Source organism: Hydra vulgaris, chromosome 14 (genome assembly GCF_038396675.1).
Source record: "Hydra vulgaris chromosome 14, alternate assembly HydraT2T_AEP".
Lineage (NCBI taxonomy): Eukaryota > Metazoa > Cnidaria > Hydrozoa > Anthoathecata > Hydridae > Hydra > Hydra vulgaris.
In genome coordinates this window covers 22377112-22401884 of record NC_088933.1, presented here as the reverse complement: position 1 = coordinate 22401884, position 24773 = coordinate 22377112, and the positions used below count along the sequence as shown (strand labels likewise).

Sequence of the window (24773 nt, the reverse complement as noted above, 5' to 3'; positions counted from 1 at the left end):
ATATATATATATATATATATATATATATATATATATATATATATATATATACACACACACATATATATATGTGTGTGTGTATGCACAGGCTTTAAGGAGTAAATGAGTGTGCAAACTATAAATAGCCTGTCTAAAGTGGACTTGGCAAGCTATGCAAACCCCCCACCTTAATTGTTTTGCTCTAGCTTTTTTAAGAAATTAAAACTATTATGTTTTAATTTTTGATATTTTCACTGAACTTTTATTTTGTTCCTAAAAAAGTATTTGTTTTTTTTAGCAATAAAAAGGCAGAAAAAAAGGTTTACATTTCAAAAAAATTATGATTGTCTTTCTATATACTACTATAAAAATTTATTTATTTCTCTTCATTGTGAATAAAAAAATATCATAGAGTATTAAAATTTAGAAAAATATCATAGAGTATTAAAATTTTAACAATCATGCTATAGTAGCAAATGGGAGAGCAACAAATTGTTTAAAAAGACTTTTGTAATTAAACTTTAAGTGATTAAGTTGGATAATTGTATTATGTTTTTTATTGACTTGTATTATGTCTTGTATTAAGAGTTGGATACTAAAATAAATTTTATTAATAAAGTCTATTTATCTTAAATATTTTTAGCTGTTAAAAATTAGATTTTCCATTAAAAACTGGTCATAAATGAAGAACCTGGATAGTAAATGAAGTATATGAATGCTAAATAAAAAACCAAAATCCTGGAAGCCATTTATACTTAATTTAACTTTAAAATAATAAATTATATAGAATCTAAAATATAAATAAAAAATGCATTATTTTTAGACATTGATCCTCAGTTAGTCTATGAAGAAACACTTCATCATCAAGCTTTTCAAATTATTGGTGCGTGCAAGGATAAAGGTTTGTATGTTATATACTAAGAAGGTTGGTTGGCTTTTTGGCTGACAATGCTAAGGTTTTTATCTTAAAATCAAAAGCATAACTCAAATAAAAATTAACTCAAACTAAAACTGTTAATGTAGTTATTCTAGTTTAATGTTTTAGTTGTATTTTTGTATTTTAGTTTGTATATTAGTTTAGTTTATTGTTAATTGTATACTAATCTTTTTTTCTAATGATGTGAAATTATCATGCCTTCCAGTTTAACAGTAGTGTGTTCAAAAGTATGAAATCAGTATGAAGAAAAACAATAAGAGTGATCAAAACAAAATTTTAAAAATGTACACTAACAAACATTGTTATTATTGCTTAAAACATGAGTTACTAAAGAATTGAAAGCAAGTCATAAAGAGAGAAGGTATTGCAGAAGTCGAAGAGACATTTCCAGATAATGCAGATGAAAAAATTAAAGATAGTGTAGTTATCAAAGAAAATAACGACAGTGGAGATTAAGTGTTAGAGAAGTTAAAGGTATGTTAATAAAAGAAATTGAAAAGGTAGAGATCAATGATCAGGAAGTAGTAAAGCTCACTATGCTATATCTAAATGAAAAAAAAAAACTATGGTAATGCAAGCTTGGTCAAGAAGTGGGTGTGATCGCACTCTATATCTGACCACGTGTAAAACAGTTGCAATGAGTAGTAGTAACAGTATCAAAAACAGCCAAACTGAACTAATTCAAAAAGAGACTTTCCAAATTAATATCAAAATAGAGAACACAATCGAAACTGTGAAAAAAGAAATAGTATCGAAAATCCTAAAAGCAGTATAAAATTGAAATTAGAAGAAAATGATTAACATCAAAATAATTAAAAACTGAATAGTTTTGAAAATTAAAAAAATGATCATGATTCAATTTATTTTAATTGATAGACTGCCTGCCCTAACCAAACACTCAGTCGATGTAGCAGCGCTCCTTGCATGTTCTACATATTTGTCAGTCGATGTAGCAACACTCCTTGCATGTTCAACTTATTTGTCAGCTGATGTAGCAACACTCCTCCCATGTTCTACCTCTTTACTAGTTTTTCAATACTATTCCTAAATCCAAATTTTGATATAATTCCATAGAGGTTTTATAGGTTTTATAACTAATTAAACTTTAGGAAAAAAAAATATGTGTCTAGAATGAAAATTTATGCACAAAACAGGATAAATTGTAAAGCATACTCGAACGCCGCACCAGTGGCTTGCGGTCATAATAAAAAAAAATCAAAAGCCGCTATCAGCGGCTTGCAGTAGGGAAAGAGTTAAGTGAATTGCAATTTTATTTTGTATTTTGCCAACTAAAAGCAAGTTTTAAAAGCAAAAATTTATTAAACTTTTGAAAACAAAAAAATTATGTCTTGAATAAAAATTAATGTACTAGAAATTAAAAAAAACAAAAGCCACTGTCAGCAGCTTGTGGTAATGAAAGAGAAAAAGATTGATTGAAAAGATTCAAAATAATTATCAAATAAAAAGTTATCAATGGCCTTACCTTGTTTTTGCATAGAAAGAAATACTGATATGTATTTTCTTCAGACACGTGAGTGACTCCTCCAATCGACTTGAGTGGCTCTTCTAAATCTATTTAACTTTCAGAATTGTTTGACAGAGTTCAGGTCTTGTGATAAATAAAAAATGCATTTGCGTTATGGAGTTTTTGATGTCTTAAAATTCATTTTATTTGCTTTTCATATTATATATATATTAACATAAACTTTTTTAAACTACCACAAATTACTAAATTGCTGCAAAACTTGTTTACTTGAATAATCAACTCAAAACAATGTAGAAGTGTTATTATGTAATAAAGTTATCGAACATTTGCTTAGATTCCGCTTTTTTAAAATATAAAAGTATTTGTTTATTTTCTTAACATTTGACACAATCATGGTTTGTCCATAACTATAACTAAATGAATAAAATTTTAATTTCTTGAATAGGTATTTAGAGTTTTGCAAATTATTCCAATTATTTTTTATTTTTTAAAAATGTTAGCGAATAATAAACTAAATACTTCAAATATTGTAAGAAAAAAAGAAAAAGGTAATTTTTTTTGCCAGCAATTTTATGCAAAATAATATTTTTTGTTTTTTACAAAATGATCAATCTATGCTTGTGTTATTAAAATTTGTTATCACTTGTGTTATTTAAACAAGTTTAATGTACGCTTTGTATTTTTAATGATTACAAGGAATTTATTTTTAACAAGATAAAATAAAAAAGTGGAATAAAAGCTTTATAGATTTAAAATTTTCTGGTGAAAAAGTAAAATTTGCTTATTTAACAATATATAATATATCATATATTTGCTATCTCTTTATATTAATGCTGAACTTAATAGTAGTAGTAGTAGTAATAGTGGTAGTAGTAGTAGTAGTAGTAGTAGTAGTAGTAGTAGTAGTAGTAGTAGTAGTAGTAGTAGTAGTAGTAGTAGTAGTAGTAGTAGTAGTAGCAGTAGTAGTAGTAGTAGTAATCATAGTAGTAGTAATCATAGTAGTAGTAATCATAGTAGTAGTAATCATAGTAGTAGTGCCATTTGGAGCCTGTTTGACACGGAACTCTTGGCAGTTTTGCATCCGAGGTAATGGTGAGAAAGAGTTGCAGCACTTTTGAATAGCAACAATGTGAACAAAAGTGTATAACTAGCTTATATTAAATATCTAGTTGTATATCAAATATCTAGACTGTAAAACATGATATATGTTTTAACAAATTTTGTTAAAACATATATCATGTTTTACAGTCTAACTTTTACTTAAAAAGTGCATTGCCGCAATATTTCCTTAGTTTTAATTTATAGGATTTATTTGCAGTTTTATATAGTCTTTTGTTTATTAAATACTATTAAAAGATTTCTGTACAATACACCTGAATAGCAGCTTTTTTTGTGAAAAGTGCCATGGTTCAAATCCCACCATTTGTCCTTTTTTTTTATTTTTTAAATTTTTTAAAATTTTTAAAATAAATGATAAAACACTTTAAGTTCTATAGATATTATATTCATAACATATAAAAGATATCACATACCAGTGATTCCCAACCTAGTCCACTGCACCCACTATATGGGCATTGATGGTTTAGGTTGGGGCTGATTTAGTGGGCAGCAGAAATATTTTTAAAATAGGTGAGCACTAAATCATTATTACTGGGCATTATTAACAAGGAAAAAAATTGTGGTTGCACTCACAGAATTTTAATTTTTCATTTTCATATTTTCCAAAGTAATCAAGTCTAAAATGAGGGACATTATGGTCATCAATTAATTCATCATTTTTGAGGATTCGGTTGTAAACAAAACATATGACAGTAAATGTCGATTGTAGAATACAAAAAAATATTTGTTATATTTACATCAGGTTAAATATGAAACTTATTAAAATGATAAAAATTATTTGAACTTTTTTATTATAACTTATTTTTATATGTATTGTTTTTTTTTAAGTATTCTTTGTTTAGCATCCCTAAAACAATAGGTGGCGTCCTAAATCTATAACGGTAAATCATCATCTTCCGGAACACTGTATGATAGATAATTTAGTTTTGTGCTTTTAAAAATTTTAATTTTATCAGATGGCTACTAAAAATAAAAATAAAAATGAAAGTGATGTTCAACCTACAAAAAAGAAAAAGCATTACCTATGCCAGTATGTTACACATTTGCAGTATGGGTTTGTGCCATATATCAATAATGAATCAAGGCCATTTTGTCTTGTGCATAATTTTGTGTCGTCAAATGAGGCTATGAAACCTTCAAGATTTTTTTAAATTTTGTTATTTAGGTGCCCCAAGAAGACCTAATGGTTTTGTCACAGAGCACCGCGGAAGTGTATTTAGATAGGAAGTTCATGCCTCCTTCCTTACTGCAACGCGAAAATATGCCCAGAGTTTGTTTCAAAACTCGATCTCCTACTTATAAAGCAAGCGCTCTAACCACTGCGCCACGGTAGCTTTGATTGAAAAAAGATTGAAAAAACGCTTGCTAAAAAAACACCCAGATTAGGTCAACTGGATATTTGCTGGATTCTAGAAAATGAATAAAGTTTTGAAAAACATATGACACTGCCAATTTTTCTTAAGAAACAAACAATATTTCTGAAAATGGTTTCATCGTTTCTTGCAATGTTTCTAAGTTAATAGCAAAAGTAGTGAGGCATTCCATCTGGCATTGTGCAACGATGGCAGACTTTTGAAGTTTATAGCTGGAAAGCTGCCATTTACCTTCATGTATTGGTAACTTTGTACCAACTCGAACAAAAACACCATGTTGTCTCTCCATTTGTTAGTCTTCACTTTACAAATTTGTTCACCTTGCTTGAAGCTTGACTTCAAATTTTCATAATTTTTTTGCAGGTTTTCAATAGATTTGTAATGTAATTCTGGTGATTTTGACACTCCTTCGTTAAGAATTTCATTCATAGTATGTTTTAAAATTGTGTCCAACATATGATGCTGACAACTAATAAATTGAAATGGTTCAAGATTTTTTCTTAACTATTTAATTACTTAAAATACTGTTAAAATAAATGCTAATTCATTAAAAATACATTAGCTTAATCACAAGGCCTGAGGTTGCTAGTGAGAACCAATCAAACATTTTAGGAATTAGGACAGATCGTTTTTGGAAAATAAAGTGCATTTAATGCACCCTAAAAAATAATCCTAAATAATAATAACTAATTATCAATTGTTTTTTTACTTCAATGTATATAGAGAAAAGAGTTGGTGTTTAGTTTTGGTTTTTCCAACTTTTTATTACTTATGTACTTGTACTATGGATGAAATATATAATTAAGTATTGCAGTTTGTCGAAATTTGTTTCAAAATGTTGTTAGAAATAATGTTATTTTTATATTTAATTTTTAAGGTATCTCGGTTAAGAAGCTAGCAGAGATTATGTGTATACCACACCATATGACTCGATCTGTCATACGTTATTTTGATTCAAACAAAGTTGGGCGTATGATAAATGAAGAAGTAAAAAAAATGAAAGTTCAAAGGTTAACTTATAGTTATAAAGTCAATTGCTTTTTAATTTTACCTGATTCTTTTAACAGTTTTTTTTTGTAGGATTGTGGACATTAGATATCTACACATGAGTGAAACAGTTCAGAAATTAAAAAGCAATATAACTATGTTTGACCAATATATGTCCCAAGATTCTAACAACAAATCATTGGTTGATGATCAAAACTTAACGCCTTTTTCAGTGAAGCAACATAATTTAGAGTTAGCAGATAACATAAATCTTGTAAGGGTCTCTGAAAGAAGTAAAGTATCTCTAAGACATCTATCTAGACAAAATTTCATTTTGGAAGCATTGAAGAAAAAACCTGTAATAGTATCATTCACTGATTTGTATAGGGTAAGATTGACCATTATGACTATACTGACTAAGATTGAACATTAATGTTAACAAATATTTTTTATAAGTAAATGTATTTACATAAAGTTTATTATCAGGGTCTGCTTGAAATTGAAAATAATGAACAAGGTTTGTGTTGTCGAAAGACATTGCGAAAAATTGTTAAAAAATTGGCAGAAGATGGTAAAATAAAAATCATAAATTTAGAGGTTGATAAATCTGCAACACCTCCTACATCTGTAAGTTTTTTTCTTTAAAAGGAAATAAAGAAAAATTTATAAACTGCTGAATTTATTTTAACTTTTCAACTAGGTTTTACTCTATTGTGCACATAATATTACAGAAGAATCTGAAGAATTTATTGAAGCTTCCCGAACATTACATAAAAGAGTAGAAGACCGAGCTAAACGATTGAAAACCAAAGAAAAGTAATTTTTTAAATTCAAAACTACTATCCAACTAGTTGTTTTAGTAATGTACTAACAAGAAATGATAATATCTAAGATCTTAGATTTCTCATTTGTTTTAACTTTTAATTGTTCTAATTTTTATTCTAAATTACTTTATATAATCCTTTTGTGATTTTTGGAATTTTTTGTGTGGCTTTTTTTCAATAGTATATACAGGAGTTGTAGTTCATTTCAAATTAATTTTTGCACCTTTTGCCAATTGATAATAATGAAACATGTTTATATATATATATATAAATATATATATATATATTAGGGTGTTTCATATTTTATCAATTTTTGAAATCGAACTTGCGAATCGATTTATAAATTGACTATTTGTATAAAAATAAGTTTGAGCAATAAAAAATTAAAAAAATTTAATTTTTAGGGTCCCCGCCAGTTCGATTTTGGGCCAAAATTGTCGGGTGTTTTAAACGCCTGGCGGGGACCTTAAAATTTATCTAAATTTATCTTCTTTTTTTTTTAAATGTTATATGTTGGATTGAATGTTTATCACATAAAAGGAGCATGTCGAAAAAATAAAGAAATTAGTCTACATAATATTTTGAAATTGGTGAAAAATCCAAATTTTCTTTCACAAAAACCTATTTTATTACTCGGTGGCGTATAAAAAACTTTTTTTATACCCTAATAAACTGTTTCCAAACCCGGAAAAAACTATAATTTGAATAGTTTTTTTATTAGTGTTAAATGAAGTCTAAAAAAAATAATAATTGGATCCATGGAGTAACATGCCCCGGACACTAACCTTAATGGCCCCTACTTAATAAACATTAGAGAGCAATAAATTGAAAATCCGGAAATTTGATCGGAAAATATTTTTAGAAAATGTATATACCAAGGTACTTAAATAATAATTTAAAATTTAACAACTACTTTCCAATGCGAAGACAAAGTATTTAAACTAAATTTGCGTTACTAATAATAAGTGCTTTAATATTTTTTTAAATAATATTCAAAATGGCTAAAATTACGAGACTAAAAGCTAGAGCTTATTTATTTGAAGAAGAAAGCCTGATAGAAAACTTAACTCAGATAACTTTTGCAACAAATAAAAAATTAATTCTTAACTTTCAGTTTAAAAGATCTAGTAACAAGTTAACTCCATCCAAAAGGTTTATTGGTTGTACTGATGGGCCCGATAAATTCGCAAAGTGCTCTGGACTTGTCAATTGCCCTGACAACTGTATTCTTTTTGCAGTAAAAAAACCATGGTTAGACGGAGGTTATAAAGATGGATTATTAATGGATAAATCTATAAGGTAAGTTTTATAATTTCAATTTATAATAAAATAGTTATTATAAATTTGTATAATCATTCGAACTTAATAAGCTAGTAGATGATTAAGGTTTTTTTGTAGTACCACTGCAACTAATTTTTTTAGTTGTTATTACGTGTGGATTATAGCTTAATAATGCAAAATATAAGGTGCATCTTAAAGTTAATATTTCTATTTTATTTAATGTATTATCTTAATTTTTTCAGGAATAATTTTACTCGTTTAATCGATAGTTGGGAGACATTAAAGAAAAGTAAGAATAAAGACTCTAAAGCAGCAGAGAAATCTAGGGAAGATTTCAAAAAGAAGGGGGAGCAGGTATTTTGGATTGGTAAAGATAATATTAAGGAAATCTTAAAAAAAACGAGCCTTGATAAACTTTCATACTATGTTGATATCCAATTTTTAAAAGACCAAAAGTCCAGTCGTCTAATGACTTTGGGGAGCAAAGACATGAGATATAAAACGGTAAATAAAGATAAGAAGCCTTTAAAAAGTTGTAATATTAAACAGTTACCCCAAATAGGCGAATCAACTACAGATCTAGAGCTTCTCTCAGATATCAGTGATGTAAGTACAGAATCAGATATTTCTTTTGATTTATCGCAATCTGGCCCAAGTAACGCAAAACAAGAGTTAAGGAAAGGTTTTGTTAAAGATATTGCCATGACATCAGTCTCAAAAAATATTTCATCAAGAGATCTAGTGCATGTATGTACGGATTTAATCGTAAGTTCAGGCGGAAATGTGGCTGATTTTTCAGTGTCTCATTCAACTATTTGGCGAGCTCAAAAAAAATCTATTCGGGAAAATGCTGAACAATATAAGAAAAATGTAAAAATTGCTACCGCTAAAGCTACTTTTCCCATAATAGCACATTTTGATGGAAAAATTATCGAAGACATCACAGAAGGTGTAAAATCAAAAAGAGATCGATTTGCAGTCTCGGTAAATATTGATGGTAAAATGAAGCTCCTTGGCATTCCAGCAATTGATCGTGGTACTGGACAAGCTCAATAGGATGCTTTAGTTAAAATACTGGATGAGTATGGAATATGTGATGACGTGAAAGGTTTATGTTTTGATACAACAGCTACAAATACAGGAAGACTTTCTGGTACAAATGTCAGGTTTAATCATAAACAAAACTCAATTCTACTAGAGCTGGCTTGCAGGAGGCATGTTTATGAGTTACATCTAAAACACTTCTGTGAAAGACAGTGCAGTGGAAAAACTAAATCTCCAGAAAACCTAATGTTTAAACGGTTCCAATTAAACTGGAATGACATTAAAAGTAGCATTGACTCTTCAAAGTTTGTAAAATATGACACTCAATCTATTGCTACCACTTTCTTAGAAATCCATAAACTCGATGCTGTAAAATATTGCGAGATTGCTCTAAAAGGAGTTATTGAAACTAACCCTAATGTACTTATGCCCTGAAAGAGATTTTAAAATTCAAGCTCCAGGGTGCGTGTCTCATGCACGTTTTATGTCCAAAGCTATTTATTATCTCAAGATTCGGATATTGAGTTTGCAACTGTCTTATGAATTGACAGACGATCAAAAGAATGAAGTGCAGTCTACTGCTGAGTTTATCTCAATCTTTTATACCGTCTGGTTTTTAAAAACCTCTTTACCTTACGCTGCGCCTTACCAAGATATAAAAGCCTATTGGCAAATGACAAAATATAGAGGTTACGTAGAACAATATGTTCAGAATTCTAACGTAAATAACGTTCACAATGAAGACGATCATCAGGACTTACTGCTAGCTATTCACCAAAGGAGAGAAAACCTTAACAAGGCAAAGACTAAAGAAGATTTGCAATTAGCATATCAAGCAATTGCAAAATAGATAATATAGTTTTTAAATGATGACTTTTATTTAATGATGTAATATTGATTTGTAAATATGTATTTTTTATTTAATTATACTTAAACATATCATTCTTTTTTATTTTTTGTTTTTTAAAAAACCAAAAAAAACTTTGCAACAATACCAAGAAAATCATTTAAAGTTGAAAAGCTACCATATACTTTCTAATCTTGACGCAATAAAACTAATAACAACAATACCACTTTTAACAATGTTGCAGTAAGTTCATTAAGTCTTTTTTATTATAAAAATAACTAAAATAAACAATTGTTATTAGGCTATTAAGGTTAGCGTAAGGGTTAGGTTACCTCGAAGGATAAAAGAAAATTTTTTTTAGACCTGTATATACCTCATTTGATACTATTATTAAAAAAATCTAGGTTATTGATTTTTCCGCGTCTGGAAACAGTTTATTAGAAAATCAAAAATGTTTTTTATACGCGATTGAGTGATAAAATAGATTTTTAAGATGGAAAATTTGGATTTTTCACCAATTTTAAAAGATTCTGTAGACTAATTTCTAAATTTTTTCAACATGCTCCATTTATGTGATTAATATTCAATCCAACATATAACATTTAAAAGAATAAAAAAAAAATTTCGATAAATTTTAAGGTCCCCGCCAGGCCTTTAAAACACCCATCATTTTTGGCCCAAAATCGAACTGGCGGGGACCCTAAAAATTAAATTTTTTTTTTTTTTTTTTTTGGTCAAACTTATTTTTATACAAATAGTCAATTTATAAATCGTTTCGCGAGTTCGATTTCGAAAATTGATAAAATATGAAACACCCTAATATATATATATGCATATGTATTTGTATAAAATTTGTATTGTATATGTATGCATAGAATAATAATATAATTAGTATCATTAGTATATAGTTAATTTTTTATTTGTAAATGGTGTATTTCATAGGAAATCTCCTGAGAATGATGAAACTGACATAATGACTGACACTGATGATGAATGTAATGGCTTAAAAGACACTAAGGTAGCTCTCAGTTTTAACTTTATGTTGTATAGTTTTTTTTCTCATTTTACTTTTAACTTTATGTTATATATTTTTGGTGTTTTTTATTTTTTAATTGTTATATATTATTTTGGTATTAATAGAAAGTTGTTTTAGTTGCACTGCTATTACAGTTGTATTGTATTTTTTAAATGTTTGCTTAAAGTACATTCATGTTATGCTTAGTGTGAATATATGAATCATATATTAATATTATTAGTTACATTAAGTTCAAACAAAAAAGTTAAAACAATTCTTTAATTAGTTGCACAAATTTGTCTTTTACTTTTTTTATTGGTTGATAAAAGGAGAGAATATATTTTTAAGAAGTTTGTTTTGAAGGCTTATTTTGTGTTTATGGGTTATTTTGTTAGCGATTATATTTTATGGTCTGTTGCCTGTCTGTGGTTCTAATTTTTAATAGGTCTGGAAATTGATCTAACCCCTCTAAGTATAGCCCAATCTAAGACCCCTCTAAGCCTAATCTGTCTTTAGCAAATTTTTTTGATAGTTAATCTTAAATAAACAAACTTCTGTCAACTTTAGCCTAACAATTTACACTGCAGAAATTTATGAGATTTGAAATTTAGTAAAATCATTTTTTTTTTAAATCAGCTATTTATTATTTATATTGTTTTTATTAAAGTAATAAGAGGTGCCTATCAGTGGTCAATATTTTTTTTCTATTTTGTTTTGATTTCTGGTAAATCAATTAATAATAATAGTTTAGCACTAAGACAAAATATTTGTTGTTGTTGTCGTGTGTAACTAAAAATTGTAATCTGGTAAACAAATTTATTGAATTTAGCAATAATGAAATTACCTTGCTTTTATATAATGGTTGAAATTTTGATAAATGTAAATAATGCTGAATAATTGATATATTTAGGTTTATTAATGCAAATATATTAAAGTTTCAAGTTACCAATTATAGTTGGTTTTTAGTATGTGATGTTATATATATGTTGCCTGTTTACCCATAACCACAAGTTAATTTATTTTTTTTAGTTACTACGTTCAAGTTGTTATGGTCGTTTCAGGAAGCTGCAGGTTATTCACTATTTCTTGTGGAAGGTTGTTTATGGAGTAGAAGAAGATCCAGGTTTTAAATTGATAAAAATTTTTTGATAACTGTAACTTAGTTAATAAAAATTATATGTTTGAATATGCATGAATATGGCTCTATATAAATTTTAAATAGCATTAATGTTTATTAATGATCATGGTATGAAAGTTAACTGTGGTATGTATTCTGAAACAACTTGTGTTACAGTACTATATTATTATTAAAATGCATATATTATTATTACAATTACTTATATATAAATATTAAAAAATAAATAGTTAAAATAGTTAACATTTTAGACCACCATCACTCTATCAGCAATGAAGATACTGATTTAATTCAATGTCGATATGCTTGGTTCAAAGAAGTTGGACAATTATCCAAATATCCTCAGGGAGATGGTTGGTTTAATATTGGGGATGTTATTTCAAAAATGCCTCTGCACCATTTGGTGAATGTGATCGGAGTTAGATACAAGGTAAACAAGAAATTTTGAATAAAATAATTATAATTTCATAGTTTTATGATTTGTTCAGTGTGATATTGATTTACGCAGTGCTGAAATAACAGGATTACTGGAATTTAAGAGTCTATCAGATTAGTATTTGTTGCTCTTCTGGATATTTTTCTGCTGAAATTTTTGCAATAAGATTTGAAGTTTTTTTTTCTAGCCTCTTGAGCTTCTTCTAACATATGTCCGATGGGTAATGTAAGGGTTTCAATTATGTCATGTCCATGTATCAATACTTTGTGCACAGATTGAGCCATGTAATAACATGGATAAAGGGACACATAGTCTAACAGTGTCAAAACAATAATCCTTGAATTTTAAGCAGTCTGTTTTATATCCTAAAGAAAGTGTTACCAAGATAATGTAAAATCTGAATATATAGTTTTGATCAATACCCAGAATTTCAGCTATTTGTTCATATGCTGCAAAAGCATGCCTTGAAGAATTGCCACTGTTACTTTTTGCAGAACAACCATTTTTAGGGTAATCAAGGCCAAGTCCCATTTTGTTTATAAAATCAGTCTGAATCTTTTGTTTAGCTATAGATGCCTTTTCTTTGTGTTCTTTAGATCTTGCTTGCCACTTTCTTGTTTTTTTTTTATATGCAATGTGTAAAATCATCTCAAAAAATTGAATCCATGCATGGAGACTGGAAAGGTCATATTTGAACTCTCTGTTAGTATAATCTATATTAAGGATATCAAGACATATTTTTGGAGAGACACCACACACTGAACAGCATTGGTTTGAATTAGTTTTTCAGATAATATGGTTTATACTCCCATCAATCATTGTAAGTTCAATAATACAATTCACTTCAATAGAAGATCCACAAGCCTCTAATAAAATCATACCCGAGCTTTCTCGCTTTTAATGTACTGATCTTCTTTGATCACAGACACCTTGGATTCCATTTTGTATGCAAATCTTATGGGTTTACAATAGGCTGTGGATAATGACTTTTGATTTCTCCAAATTTGCACCTTCTCGTTGTTGTTGTTAAATCCAGTCAAATCCAATGGGACTAGACAAGTAATAAATAATGATTCTTCATGTATTAAATCTCTGTTCATGTCAGGTTCTAATAAAACTTGTTTATAAATGTTTTGGTCAGTGTTTGTTTTTATTGCTTTGCCATTCAATATCAACAATGCCTTAACATAGGTTCCTGAACTGTACAGATTCTTTGCAAAGTATGAATCATTAAATCTTTTAAAGGAACTGAAGCTGAAAAAATGAAGTCCTCCACTGTTATATTTGCAGGATAACATTTCAATTTTGCATACCTGACATCTTTGTAAGCGGGGTAGATGTTATATTCTTTCTCCAAGGCTTTAATTCTAATCAATCGGTAGGAAGGTTTTGTCAGACTGGCATCAATTATTAAAGCCAGTGCTTTGTCTGCTGAATATTTACTTGCTTATCTGTATTTAGAATATTTAAAACCTTCTTGGCAGCAATAACAAAATTTAATAGATCTAATTTTATTAGAACTATAATCAAATGTAACTGGTTTTCGACCACGTCTACTTGCAGTTGATTCATTGTCTTTTTTTCTGACAATTAAATATTCATTAACCAATTCAAAAACTTCTCTTCAAAATTTTTGACAGTATCAAATGTAACTGGTTTTTGACAGTAATCAAATGTAACTGGTTTGACAGTAATCAAATGTAACTTATACAGGTAAACAAATAGTTGAACAGCATGCCAAAAATTAACTCCTTTAAATTCAGCAATTTTCATCTCAATAAATTTTAATATATCTTCAGTAATATTTTGTTTTTAAATACTAAGATTGTTCTTTTGGAGAAAATTATGAATGTCTAAGTTTAATAAAACCATAATAGTTTTTATAACAAATATTTTGTATTTAAAAGTTTAATATTATAATATATAGGCCGCATTGATAACTAACTTTTGTTTGTAATTAAGTTACTACAAGTGTTAGTAATTAAAATTAAAAGTAATTAAATTACTGTTAGTGCTTGTAATTAAATTGCTAACAATACCGAAAATATGTTGTTGCTATGGTATGCAAAGTAAGGTATTCTTAGCAACTTAGAATAATCTCATAAGAATTCTGAATCTCATTTTAATACATACATATTGTGTACTTAGCGCAAATAAAATACTATTAAAATAACGTTAATGTAAAAATAGATTGTTGCTATGCAAAATCAAGTACATCGCAACCAAGTTAAAGTATATAAAATCTTTAAGGGGATGAGCAATCAATGAAAACTCTATTAAAGCATCATCAAGCTCAAATAAATATAAGACAACACATAGCAAATTGTGGCAATTATTAGTTATAGTGTGGCAAAAAATAAATTTCTTAAAGATTTTTTTTTTTAATCTGTGATTTTCAAAGTATAACTGAGATAACATGGTATTACAAATTCATTTCACACAATGGTTTTTCTTATCTCTAAATACTTTAAAGTAACATGTACTAATTTATTGTTTTAAAATTGTAGGTGTAATTAAAATATCATACAACGTTGATGTCACCAAAATTACTTATTTATAATTTTTTTTTTTTCAATTTTAATATTCGAATGCCCTGCGTCCTGGTAACTAAAGGATTTTATATAAATAAATATCTATAAATTTCTTAATATATATAGAAACTAAAATTAAATCAGTTTTCAAGATTAGACAACTAAAATTTTTCCTATTTTGTTCGCCTACTGGCCCACTGTGCAAGGCTCGAATATGCATATGTGTGTGACTGTGTTTGTGTGTATATATATATGTATATGTATGTAAGTTTGTATGTATATATAGATATCTATATCTATCTACATATATCTATATATATCTATATATATATATATATATCTATGTATATATATATATATATATATATATATATATATATATATATATATATATATATATATATATATATATATATATATATATATATATATATATCTAACGGGTGATGCGGAAGTTATCGGACAAAATAAAAACGTCAATAACTTATTTATAAATAAAAAAACAAACTACTATTATATTTTTTTTAAATAAAGCATTTATCCTTTAATAAAAATATATTATTTTTTATATGAAAAAACACCACCATCTGCAATTGATCTCAATTTTGCTCTGACGCCTTTTATATGCGACTGTAAAAAGTTTAAATCAATTTCTTGTAGTTTTAGTTTAATGCGATCAATTAAAACTTGCTCTGTTGAAGCTTGCCAATCTCCCTTGTAAACCTTCTGTGCCAAATGTCCCCAAAAATTTTCAATTGGTCGTGCTTGAGGCACATTTGGGGGATTGGATTCTTTATCAACGTAATAGACATATTGGTCGATCCAATTTAGAGAATCTTTAGAATAATGAGAACTTGCTAAATCTGGCCAAAACAAATAGTTAAAGTCTCCATGATACTTGTGAATAAATGGAAGAAGTCGTTTTTCTAAACATTCATTAATATAGATTGATGAATTGATCGCTACAGCCTTGGAAGTGCGAAACAATGGCTCGGACATACCACGGTCAGATATGGCTATCCACATTAATAATTTTTTTGGAAATTTCTCTTTTCCTATAAAACGAACACTTTCTTGGCATGTCTTTTTGTTGTTTGTGTAGTATCCAGAATTTCAAGGCATGTTGTCTCCTGAAAACAAAAGTATTTTTTGTCATCGATGACTAGAAGCGATTTTGTATTATAGAGTTGGTTAAATAGTTTCCTGCTTCTTTTCTTTGCCTTTATTTGTTGTTCTATAGTGTATTTTGGAATCTTTTCACGTTTTCTATATTTAATATTCATTTTTTTTAACTGACGACCAAGTGTCGATTGATTTATACCAAATTTAATACCTATTTTTCTCTGACTGACCCCTTTTCGATTGTTGACAAGTTTCGTTAATTCGGCTTTCTTTTCTCTAGTCCAGGATGTCGGACGACCAGGGTGCTTTCTATCAGAAAACGATTGAACAGTTTCAAGTCTTTTTAGGTTATCACATATTGTACTTCGAGCAAATCCTTCCTTTTCAAAAGGATTTACGATTTTTTTAATTTTTTATATTAGGTTTATTTACAAAAAAAATTTTTAGTCGCTTTCGAAAAGATTCTCGTTCAGCTGCATTTAACCTCATTTTAAATAATTGTGTTTCAAATAATAAAGTTTATATTTTATAGAACGTTTATGCCTACGCATAAAACCACAAAAACTAATTATGATGCTCAAATAATGAAATTAGGATTTGTCCGATAACTTCCGCATCACCCGTTATATATAATATATATATATATATATATATATATATATATATATATATATATATATATATATATATATATATATATATATATATATATATATATATATATATATATATAGATAGATAGATAGATAGATAGATAGATAGATAGATAGATAGATATTTGTATTTATACATATATATATATATATATATATATATATATATATATATATATATATATATATAGATAGATAGATAGATAGATATTTATATATATATTTATATACAGTTATGGCCATTGAAATCCGACCACCAGTATCATTTTACTTAAAACTAGTTTAATGTAGTAATAAACAATTGTATTATAGCAATAAAAGAATAACAGTAACAATTAATGATTATAATGTAACATATCGTACATATTCAATGTTTTTAATATTTAGTGGCACCACCATGTGCTTTTAAGACTGCATTAATGCGATCTGGCATTGAATCCACAAGAGCCTGACAATATTCTGGCGTTATTTCAGTAATCCAAGCTTGACGAATTTTGTGCGCTAGATCGTCCAGTGATGTAGGATTAGTTCTGGATACTGCTGACTTTAACTTGACCCAGCAATTTTCGATTGGGTTCAAGTCTGGGGATGATCCCGGCTAAGGACCCAGAACCTGAACGTTGTGATCCTCTAACCAAGATTTTACAAGACGAGATTGGTGACACGGTGCACCATCATGCTGGAATATTTTGCAACGACGAATTTCCATCAAATTTGGAACCTTTTCTTGAAGGATTTTTAGATATTGTTGGGAGTTAACAATCTGTCCCTTCTGCATTAAATAAATACCACATCGACCAGATGAAGCTATTGCGCCCCACACCATAATTGAAGGACATTGCTTGACAGCTGGTACGGTATACCTTGCATTAAAACGCTGATTAGGTGGACGACGAACTAATGACTTATGCGGAACGAATTGCTTTATTTGTGTCTCGTCGCTAAACATTACCTGGCGCCATTTGGTTATTGACCAGTATCTGTGAGCTCTAAAAAATGCGATCCTATCACGGATGTTCTTTAAAGACAGTCGCGGTTTGAGGGCTGGACGACGAGAACGTAGACCTACATCTTTCAATAAACGTCTTCTAATTGTTCGAGTGCTGACTGTAACGTCATTAGGTGATCTGCCCTGATTTGTGTGCTGGATATTGTTGGATCTCTCACAGCAGCCCTGCGTATCATATTGTCTGTTTGTTTGCTAGTAATTCTAGCTTTACCAAAACGTTTTCTGGGCGCAGTGGATCCCGTGTCTTTGATTAGTTGTATAATATCATGAACAGTAGATTTTGGCATTCGCAATTTTGCTGATATCTGACGCTCACTTGCACCATCCTCCCATAAAAGTTTAATATTAGCACGAAGACCTTCCTTCGTAGTCATAATTAAATTGTGACAGTTAAATGATAATCCATACCCTACAATGAGATATATAGCTTAATAAATTTACAGTGCAATAAAATAAACGCTAATGTGATTGACTAAAAGCTAATTAACTAATCATTGATGTCAGGGAAGAAAATAAATTGATTATTCGCATGCATAGACTTTTTTTCTTTATATTCAGCAGTGGTCGGATTTCAATGGCCATAACTGTATATAGATAGATATATATATATATATATATAGATAGATAGATAGATAGATAGATAGATAGATAGATAGACAGATATTTATATTTATATATATATATATATATATATACAGTCTTGGCCATAAGTTTGGAACCGATTAGGTTTTTTGATATAATTACACTTTTTATACCCAAAATATCAACAAAAACTTTTGAAATCATTTTTATTTTAAATATTATATACAAGTAAATATTCTGTCATGTAAAAAATGGTATCAGTATTTTGAATAATGTCCTTTGGCACCCAGTACTGCTGCTATTCTCGCTGGCATTGAATCGGACAATTTCGCGCAGTATTCTGGGGTTATGGCAGTTGTCCATACACGCTTGATGGCATCAATCAGAGACTTCTCTGACGTTGGATTTGTGGCAGCAACCTTCTGCTTAATCATTGTCCACATGTTTTCTATTGGGTTTAGGTCAGGACTTGAGCCAGGCCATGGACCCAAGACTTCGATATGTTTCTGTCTTAGCCAGTTGGTTACAACTGCTGCTCTGTGGCAGGGTGCACCATCATGCTGAAATACCTTACATTTCAGAATGTTCATGTGAGTGTTCAACTTTTCCTTTAATATCCCAAGGTAAACTTGAGCATTGATGGTTGTATTCTTTGGCATGAACCATATGCCACCTCGACCTGATGCCGAGAAACTTGCCCACACCATAACGGTAGGCGCCTGCTTCACAGTGGGAACAACATACCTGATGTTGTATCTTTGTTTTGCAGGTCTCCTGACATGTCTGATATATGAGGCAAACTGAGAAAAAGTTGACTCATCTGAAAACATAGTTTTTTTCCAGTCTTGTGCAGTCCAGTCTTTGTACTTGCGACAGAATGTCAAGCGGTCACGGATATTCTTTTTACTTAACATGGCTTTCTTTGCTGGACGACATGATGGCAGCTTGAATTCCTTCAAAAGGCGTCTTCTGATTGTTCTTGTACTGGCAGGAAGTGATGAATTTACTGCTATCTGGAGAGATGACCATGTTGGATTTGCAGCAGCAAGCCGATGTATCACCCGATCCGTTGTGGCAGAAGTTATGCGAGGTCGTCCAGACCTCTTTCTGGATTCCAGAGTGCCCAACTGCTTTGCTCTTGCAATGCCTTTGGTGACAGCAGACTTAGATATGTGCAGTATACCAGCTATTTTACTGTGAGAATAATTCTGCTGGTGTAGGATCATCGTCTGTGCCCTTTTCTCCTTCGACAATTCAATACTTCTAGTCATTTTACGCACTGTACATGTTAATGTAGAATACTTACTGCTAATAATATAAATAATTATAAATTAATAGATCTATTTTTATGAATAGTATATATTATTGAATGATAATTTGCAAACATTTATACAAATAAAGCGATTTATTTGCATATTTTTACTTCTTATATAACAATAAAAGGATAAATTAATTAATTTTATACTTATAAGAAGTTAAGCCTTACCTTTCGCACTGATATGCAGTTAATATATATGTAAATCAGCTAATTAATTGATTAAAATATAATGTATAGTTTGTTAATATAAGTAAGTATATTTCAACATTAGTTCAACCGAATATTAGTTCAGGTAAACATTAGTTCAAGGGAACGATAGTTTAGGCATTGAACAGTGTATAATGCAGCTTAATGAGGGTCATATTGTTCACGATGCTCTGCTGCGGTGTAAAGTTACACGATTCACGTTTTGCAACGATTAAGAAGTCGCGAAGGCATTTAACTATGCAACTGATGCTGCATAAACACGATGCTGCAGCAGTTAAATGCCGTACGCGTCATAGAAACGTTCCTATGAGAAAAAAATTCATCGGTTCCAAACTTATGGCCAAGACTGTATATATATATATATATATATATATATATATATATAATATATATATATATATATATATATATATATATAGATATATATATATATATAGATATATATATATATATATATATATATATATATATATATATATATATATATTATATATATATATATATAGATAGATAGATAGATATTTATATATATATATATATATATATATATATATATATATATATATATATATATATATATATATATATATATAGATATATAGATATATATAGATAGATAGATATATAGATAGATATATATATAGATAGATATATAGATATATTTATTAGTTTGATGAGATAAAGTAAAAATAATAACTACATAATGTTTACTACTAAAAGTATGAAACTTTTAGCATCATCAGCTAAAAAATGCATTATGGGATTTCATCTTTTTTAACATAAAAATAGCAATTAAGATTAAAATCTTAATTGCTATTTTTATGTTAAAAAAGATGAAAATAAAAATGCTTTTTTAACATAAAAATAGCAATTAAGATTAAAATCTTAAAGTGATCTGGGGATCACTTTAGGACTTTTAGGATCACTTTTAGACTTTTAATCTCAATTGGTATTTTTATGTTAAAAAAAGCTGAAATCCCATTCTAGACATTCTAGACAGATCCCATTCTAGTGCCAAAACAAGTTTGGTTTATATCTTAAATAATTCTTAAAGTTAAATTTAATGTTTAATTAAACTTTCCAAAACAAATTATTTATCAAGGTATTAGCAAAAACTTTATCAATTTTAACACCATTTTTGTTTCTCGAAGGTTGGTTTTGGGACTTGATTTAAAAAAAAAAAAACTAGTCTGATTAATGTGCTATTGTAGTTAATAAATGACATCAAAATAAAAAAGTTCATTCGAATAGTTTAAACTCAAGATATAAATGTTTTGTTTGGGTTTTCCTTTCTTCAATTATTTGTAATTGTAGAAGAATGCTATACTATAATAAAAATTATAATAAGAATACTATAAATATAAGATATGTAAATTTAAAAATTTACATATCTCATATTTATAAGTTTTTAAAAATAGCAAAAATAAATTTACTTTCATGGCAAACAAAATATTTTAATGGAAATAAAAATAAAACAAGTTAGAAAAGTGGTATTCTTTATTTAATTACAATTTTTATTTTGTCAAAAGTCTCAAGTTAAACTAAAATGCTTAATGTAGCGCAAATATTTTTATAAAAGGTAAAAAACCCAATCTGATTGTGTAATTGTGTAAATCATTTAAAAATCTCTGCTGTAACTACATTTATATTCAAACCACATATTTTTACAACAGAATATACCATGAAGATTCATGAAGTTTATATTAACCTCTCAACCAGAAGTATAATGGCAAAACAACAAATGTTTGTTAATTAAACAACAAATTGTTAATTAAAGAACAAAATATTTTTTGTTAATATCTCAATAAATAATTTGTTTTGGTAATTTTAATAAACTCAAAACTTATTTTATGTTTATTTACAAAATAAACATTACTTGTCTCATCACTTGAGAATCCCTTCAAGTACCTTGTTCTCTTTTTCCGAGACAGTCACCCAATTTTCACTGCAAGTGAACAGCCATTTTTTCACTGCAAGTGAACAAGAAGATAGATAGTTTCTTAATCCATAGCCTTAGTGATTGAGGTTGTACTTGGTGGAAGAAAGATAATCTCCACCAAAGCAAGATTCTGCATATAATTTCTTGGTTAGTTCAACAAAATAATTCAAATCTTGAAACATCTTGAAACATCTTGAAATATCTTGAAACATCTTGAAACTTTTCAATTACATGCATTAAAATTTTTTTTACATTATTCAAAGTATTTGATTGTTCAATTATTATTTTACAAGTCAGAAATGTCAAAAAAAAACAACAACAAATTTTTAAAAATATTACTGAGGGGTAAAATCCACTCAAATTGTAAAAAACTAAACAAAAACTAAAAAAGTAGACAATTTTTTACCCTCTACCCCCCCTCCCCAAGCCATCTCCTTTGTCACCGGTTGTTCTTTTTTCCTATACCCCCTTAAAAAGGATGTTGCAAAATTGGGACCCCCTCCCTCAATTTTTAAAACAAAATCCATTCCTAATTTATTAATATCATTCAGTAGCTTATTGGGTATTTCCACGTTTGTTTCAGTTGTTTGTTCTTGTAGGACTCCCTGAAAAAACAAATTTATGATATATTACTCTTATTCTATATACTGAATTTAATCAAAGTGTGTCATGGGAACTTGCCTCACTCTTCATCCATCAAAAGATGTTTTAAATAATTGTCAATTGATATGATTGGAATAAGGCAGTTCAATTCGTCTGAAACAGTTGCATCATTTGGAATATTAAGGCCCTCTGTTTTAATTTCGTCCTTATCAAACCATTTAGCAAAGGCCCTGTTCTCTTCTACTGCAATTTGAGCCATTAACTCTCTTTTGTGCTTGGCGCAATGCAAACAGGTTTAACTCGCAAAAAGGCAATAGCCATTGATTTAATAAAATCAGAATGAGTAATGCTAACATGCTTTTTTAACATGACTTGGGAGGCAAAGTACAAGTACAGATTCTCTGAGATAAACTTGATTGCACAGAGGGATAAAATGGATTGTAAGGAGGAAGTTTAAATGATTTCAATGATCAAGGTGCTCTGAATATTGGAGGCGATAAGAAAAAATGAAGGAAAATGGTTCTTGATGGTGTCATGAAACGGCTTCAGTTTTAAAGTCATCTTTTCACTGGCAGATTGGAATAGGTGGAGGCAGAAATCGACCAGGAATAACATGGAAATAAGAGCTCCTTTTCAAAGAACAACATCCGAGATCCTCACATTTTACAACTTGCATGAAATATTGGCTGGTGCACACATGAGAGGTAAACCATTCCTGATCCTTCGATTAGAGATGACAAGTATCAAGCTCTGTCTTGCCATCTAGATCAATATACTCAACCACCGTTGGAAACTGATCAATCATCAGATCGGAAAAGATCAAGGCACAGATCTTTCCAGCAAAATCATAATTCTGTTTTTCCTAAAGAAGATCCACTGTCCTACCTTAAATATAAGTTGCAATGCAGATAATTAATTCCTTCAGTCTTATATTGCATTATGATAAAGAGTTGATATTAAAATTTGAGTTTAAGAGTCTAAATGAGTTTGATAATGATCATGAAGGAGAATCAATCCTGGTAAATTAATGCTGAAGACTGTTACTGGCTTGACCAACTTGGTCAATAGATCTTTTGTAATGGAACTGAACTCTGGTATATTCAAAAGTCTTTCAAAGCCCAATCTGTTAGCTCGCATTATCAATGCTTGATTTTATTTTAAAGTTATTTCTTGAAAAAAGATATTTCTTATGTAAAATTGTTGTTTTTTTCTCAGTCTTTTATATATTTTTTTTATCATCAACTATTTATTTAGCATCTAAATAAAAGGTATTTAAGCACATAAAAAAAAAAAATCTGAAAATCTAAAACACATAAAATGATAATAACACATAAAGTGATAATAACACATAAAGTGATAATAACACATAAAGTGATAATAACACATAAAGTGATAATATTATTAATGTTATATAAGCAAAATATAATTATAATAGTTTTAATAAAGAAAATATAAATAATAATTTTAAAATTATTTTAATTTATAAAGTAAAAATTTTTATATTTATATTAAAGTTGTTGTTATGGTTATTTGGTCACAGCAAGAAAAAATGTTTTGTGGCTAAATTACATAAATTTTTCAGAAGTAGACAGGCATTAGTTTGTATTTAGAAATATTTTGGCAGTTTAATGATTGTCAATATATTTTGGAAAAAGTTTTTGCATAAATATTATTTACTTGAACTTTTGTTTTTATTTTTAATTTTAAAATTGTTTTAGAGTGAAACTTTAGACAAATTTATGAAAGATCCTAAACGTCGATTTATGCCTGTCAGTAAATTGCCACCACGCCTCAAACACAAATTAGTTGATCAAAGGTTTGTTTCTTTATTATACTTTGCATTATCAAACAGGACGGACAACTAAGATATTTTAAAATGAAAATTTAAAAGTTTAAAAAAAGTTAGAGTTTAAATGAAAATTTAATGATTTAGATAAGAAATAAAATATGCATTAACTTATTAAAGTTTTTAATTTTTTAAACTATAAATATGTGTGTTTAGATAACACCTCTGACATTATACTGAAATAGCCTGTGTAGGGCTTCAGTACATACATCTACTATCATATAGCCTGTGCCACTACATCAACTTAGGGTTTGGCATAGGGCAGCAATCTTTTTTTTCATTATTATTCGTTTTTTTCTTCTTTTTCTAAAAGTGCTGTATGCTATAAAGATAGGAAAAACTAGTAACAATTTGTTTTTATATATATATATATATATATATATATATATATATATATATATATATATATATATATATATATATATCGTCGCTGCAGAACAAAACTTAATCATAAGTCCATTTTTGGAAAAAATGACTTTTTTGGTTAGAAGTACTCCTTA

General features: G+C 28.5%; 1 protein-coding gene across 1 annotated transcript in view; it reads left to right on the top strand.

Moving 5' to 3' along the window:
* The window catches only part of LOC105845686 (general transcription factor 3C polypeptide 1), a 141230-nt gene that overhangs the window by 43271 nt on the left and 73186 nt on the right, over positions 1-24773 (top strand). The window contains exons 7-15 of the mRNA XM_065817745.1: positions 803-880; positions 5772-5904; positions 5975-6269; positions 6368-6508; positions 6582-6697; positions 10820-10895; positions 11922-12015; positions 12279-12457; positions 24146-24243. Coding sequence (XP_065673817.1) covers positions 803-880; positions 5772-5904; positions 5975-6269; positions 6368-6508; positions 6582-6697; positions 10820-10895; positions 11922-12015; positions 12279-12457; positions 24146-24243 — 1210 coding nt within the window. The remainder of the gene's footprint in view (positions 1-802; positions 881-5771; positions 5905-5974; positions 6270-6367; positions 6509-6581; positions 6698-10819; positions 10896-11921; positions 12016-12278; positions 12458-24145; positions 24244-24773) is intronic.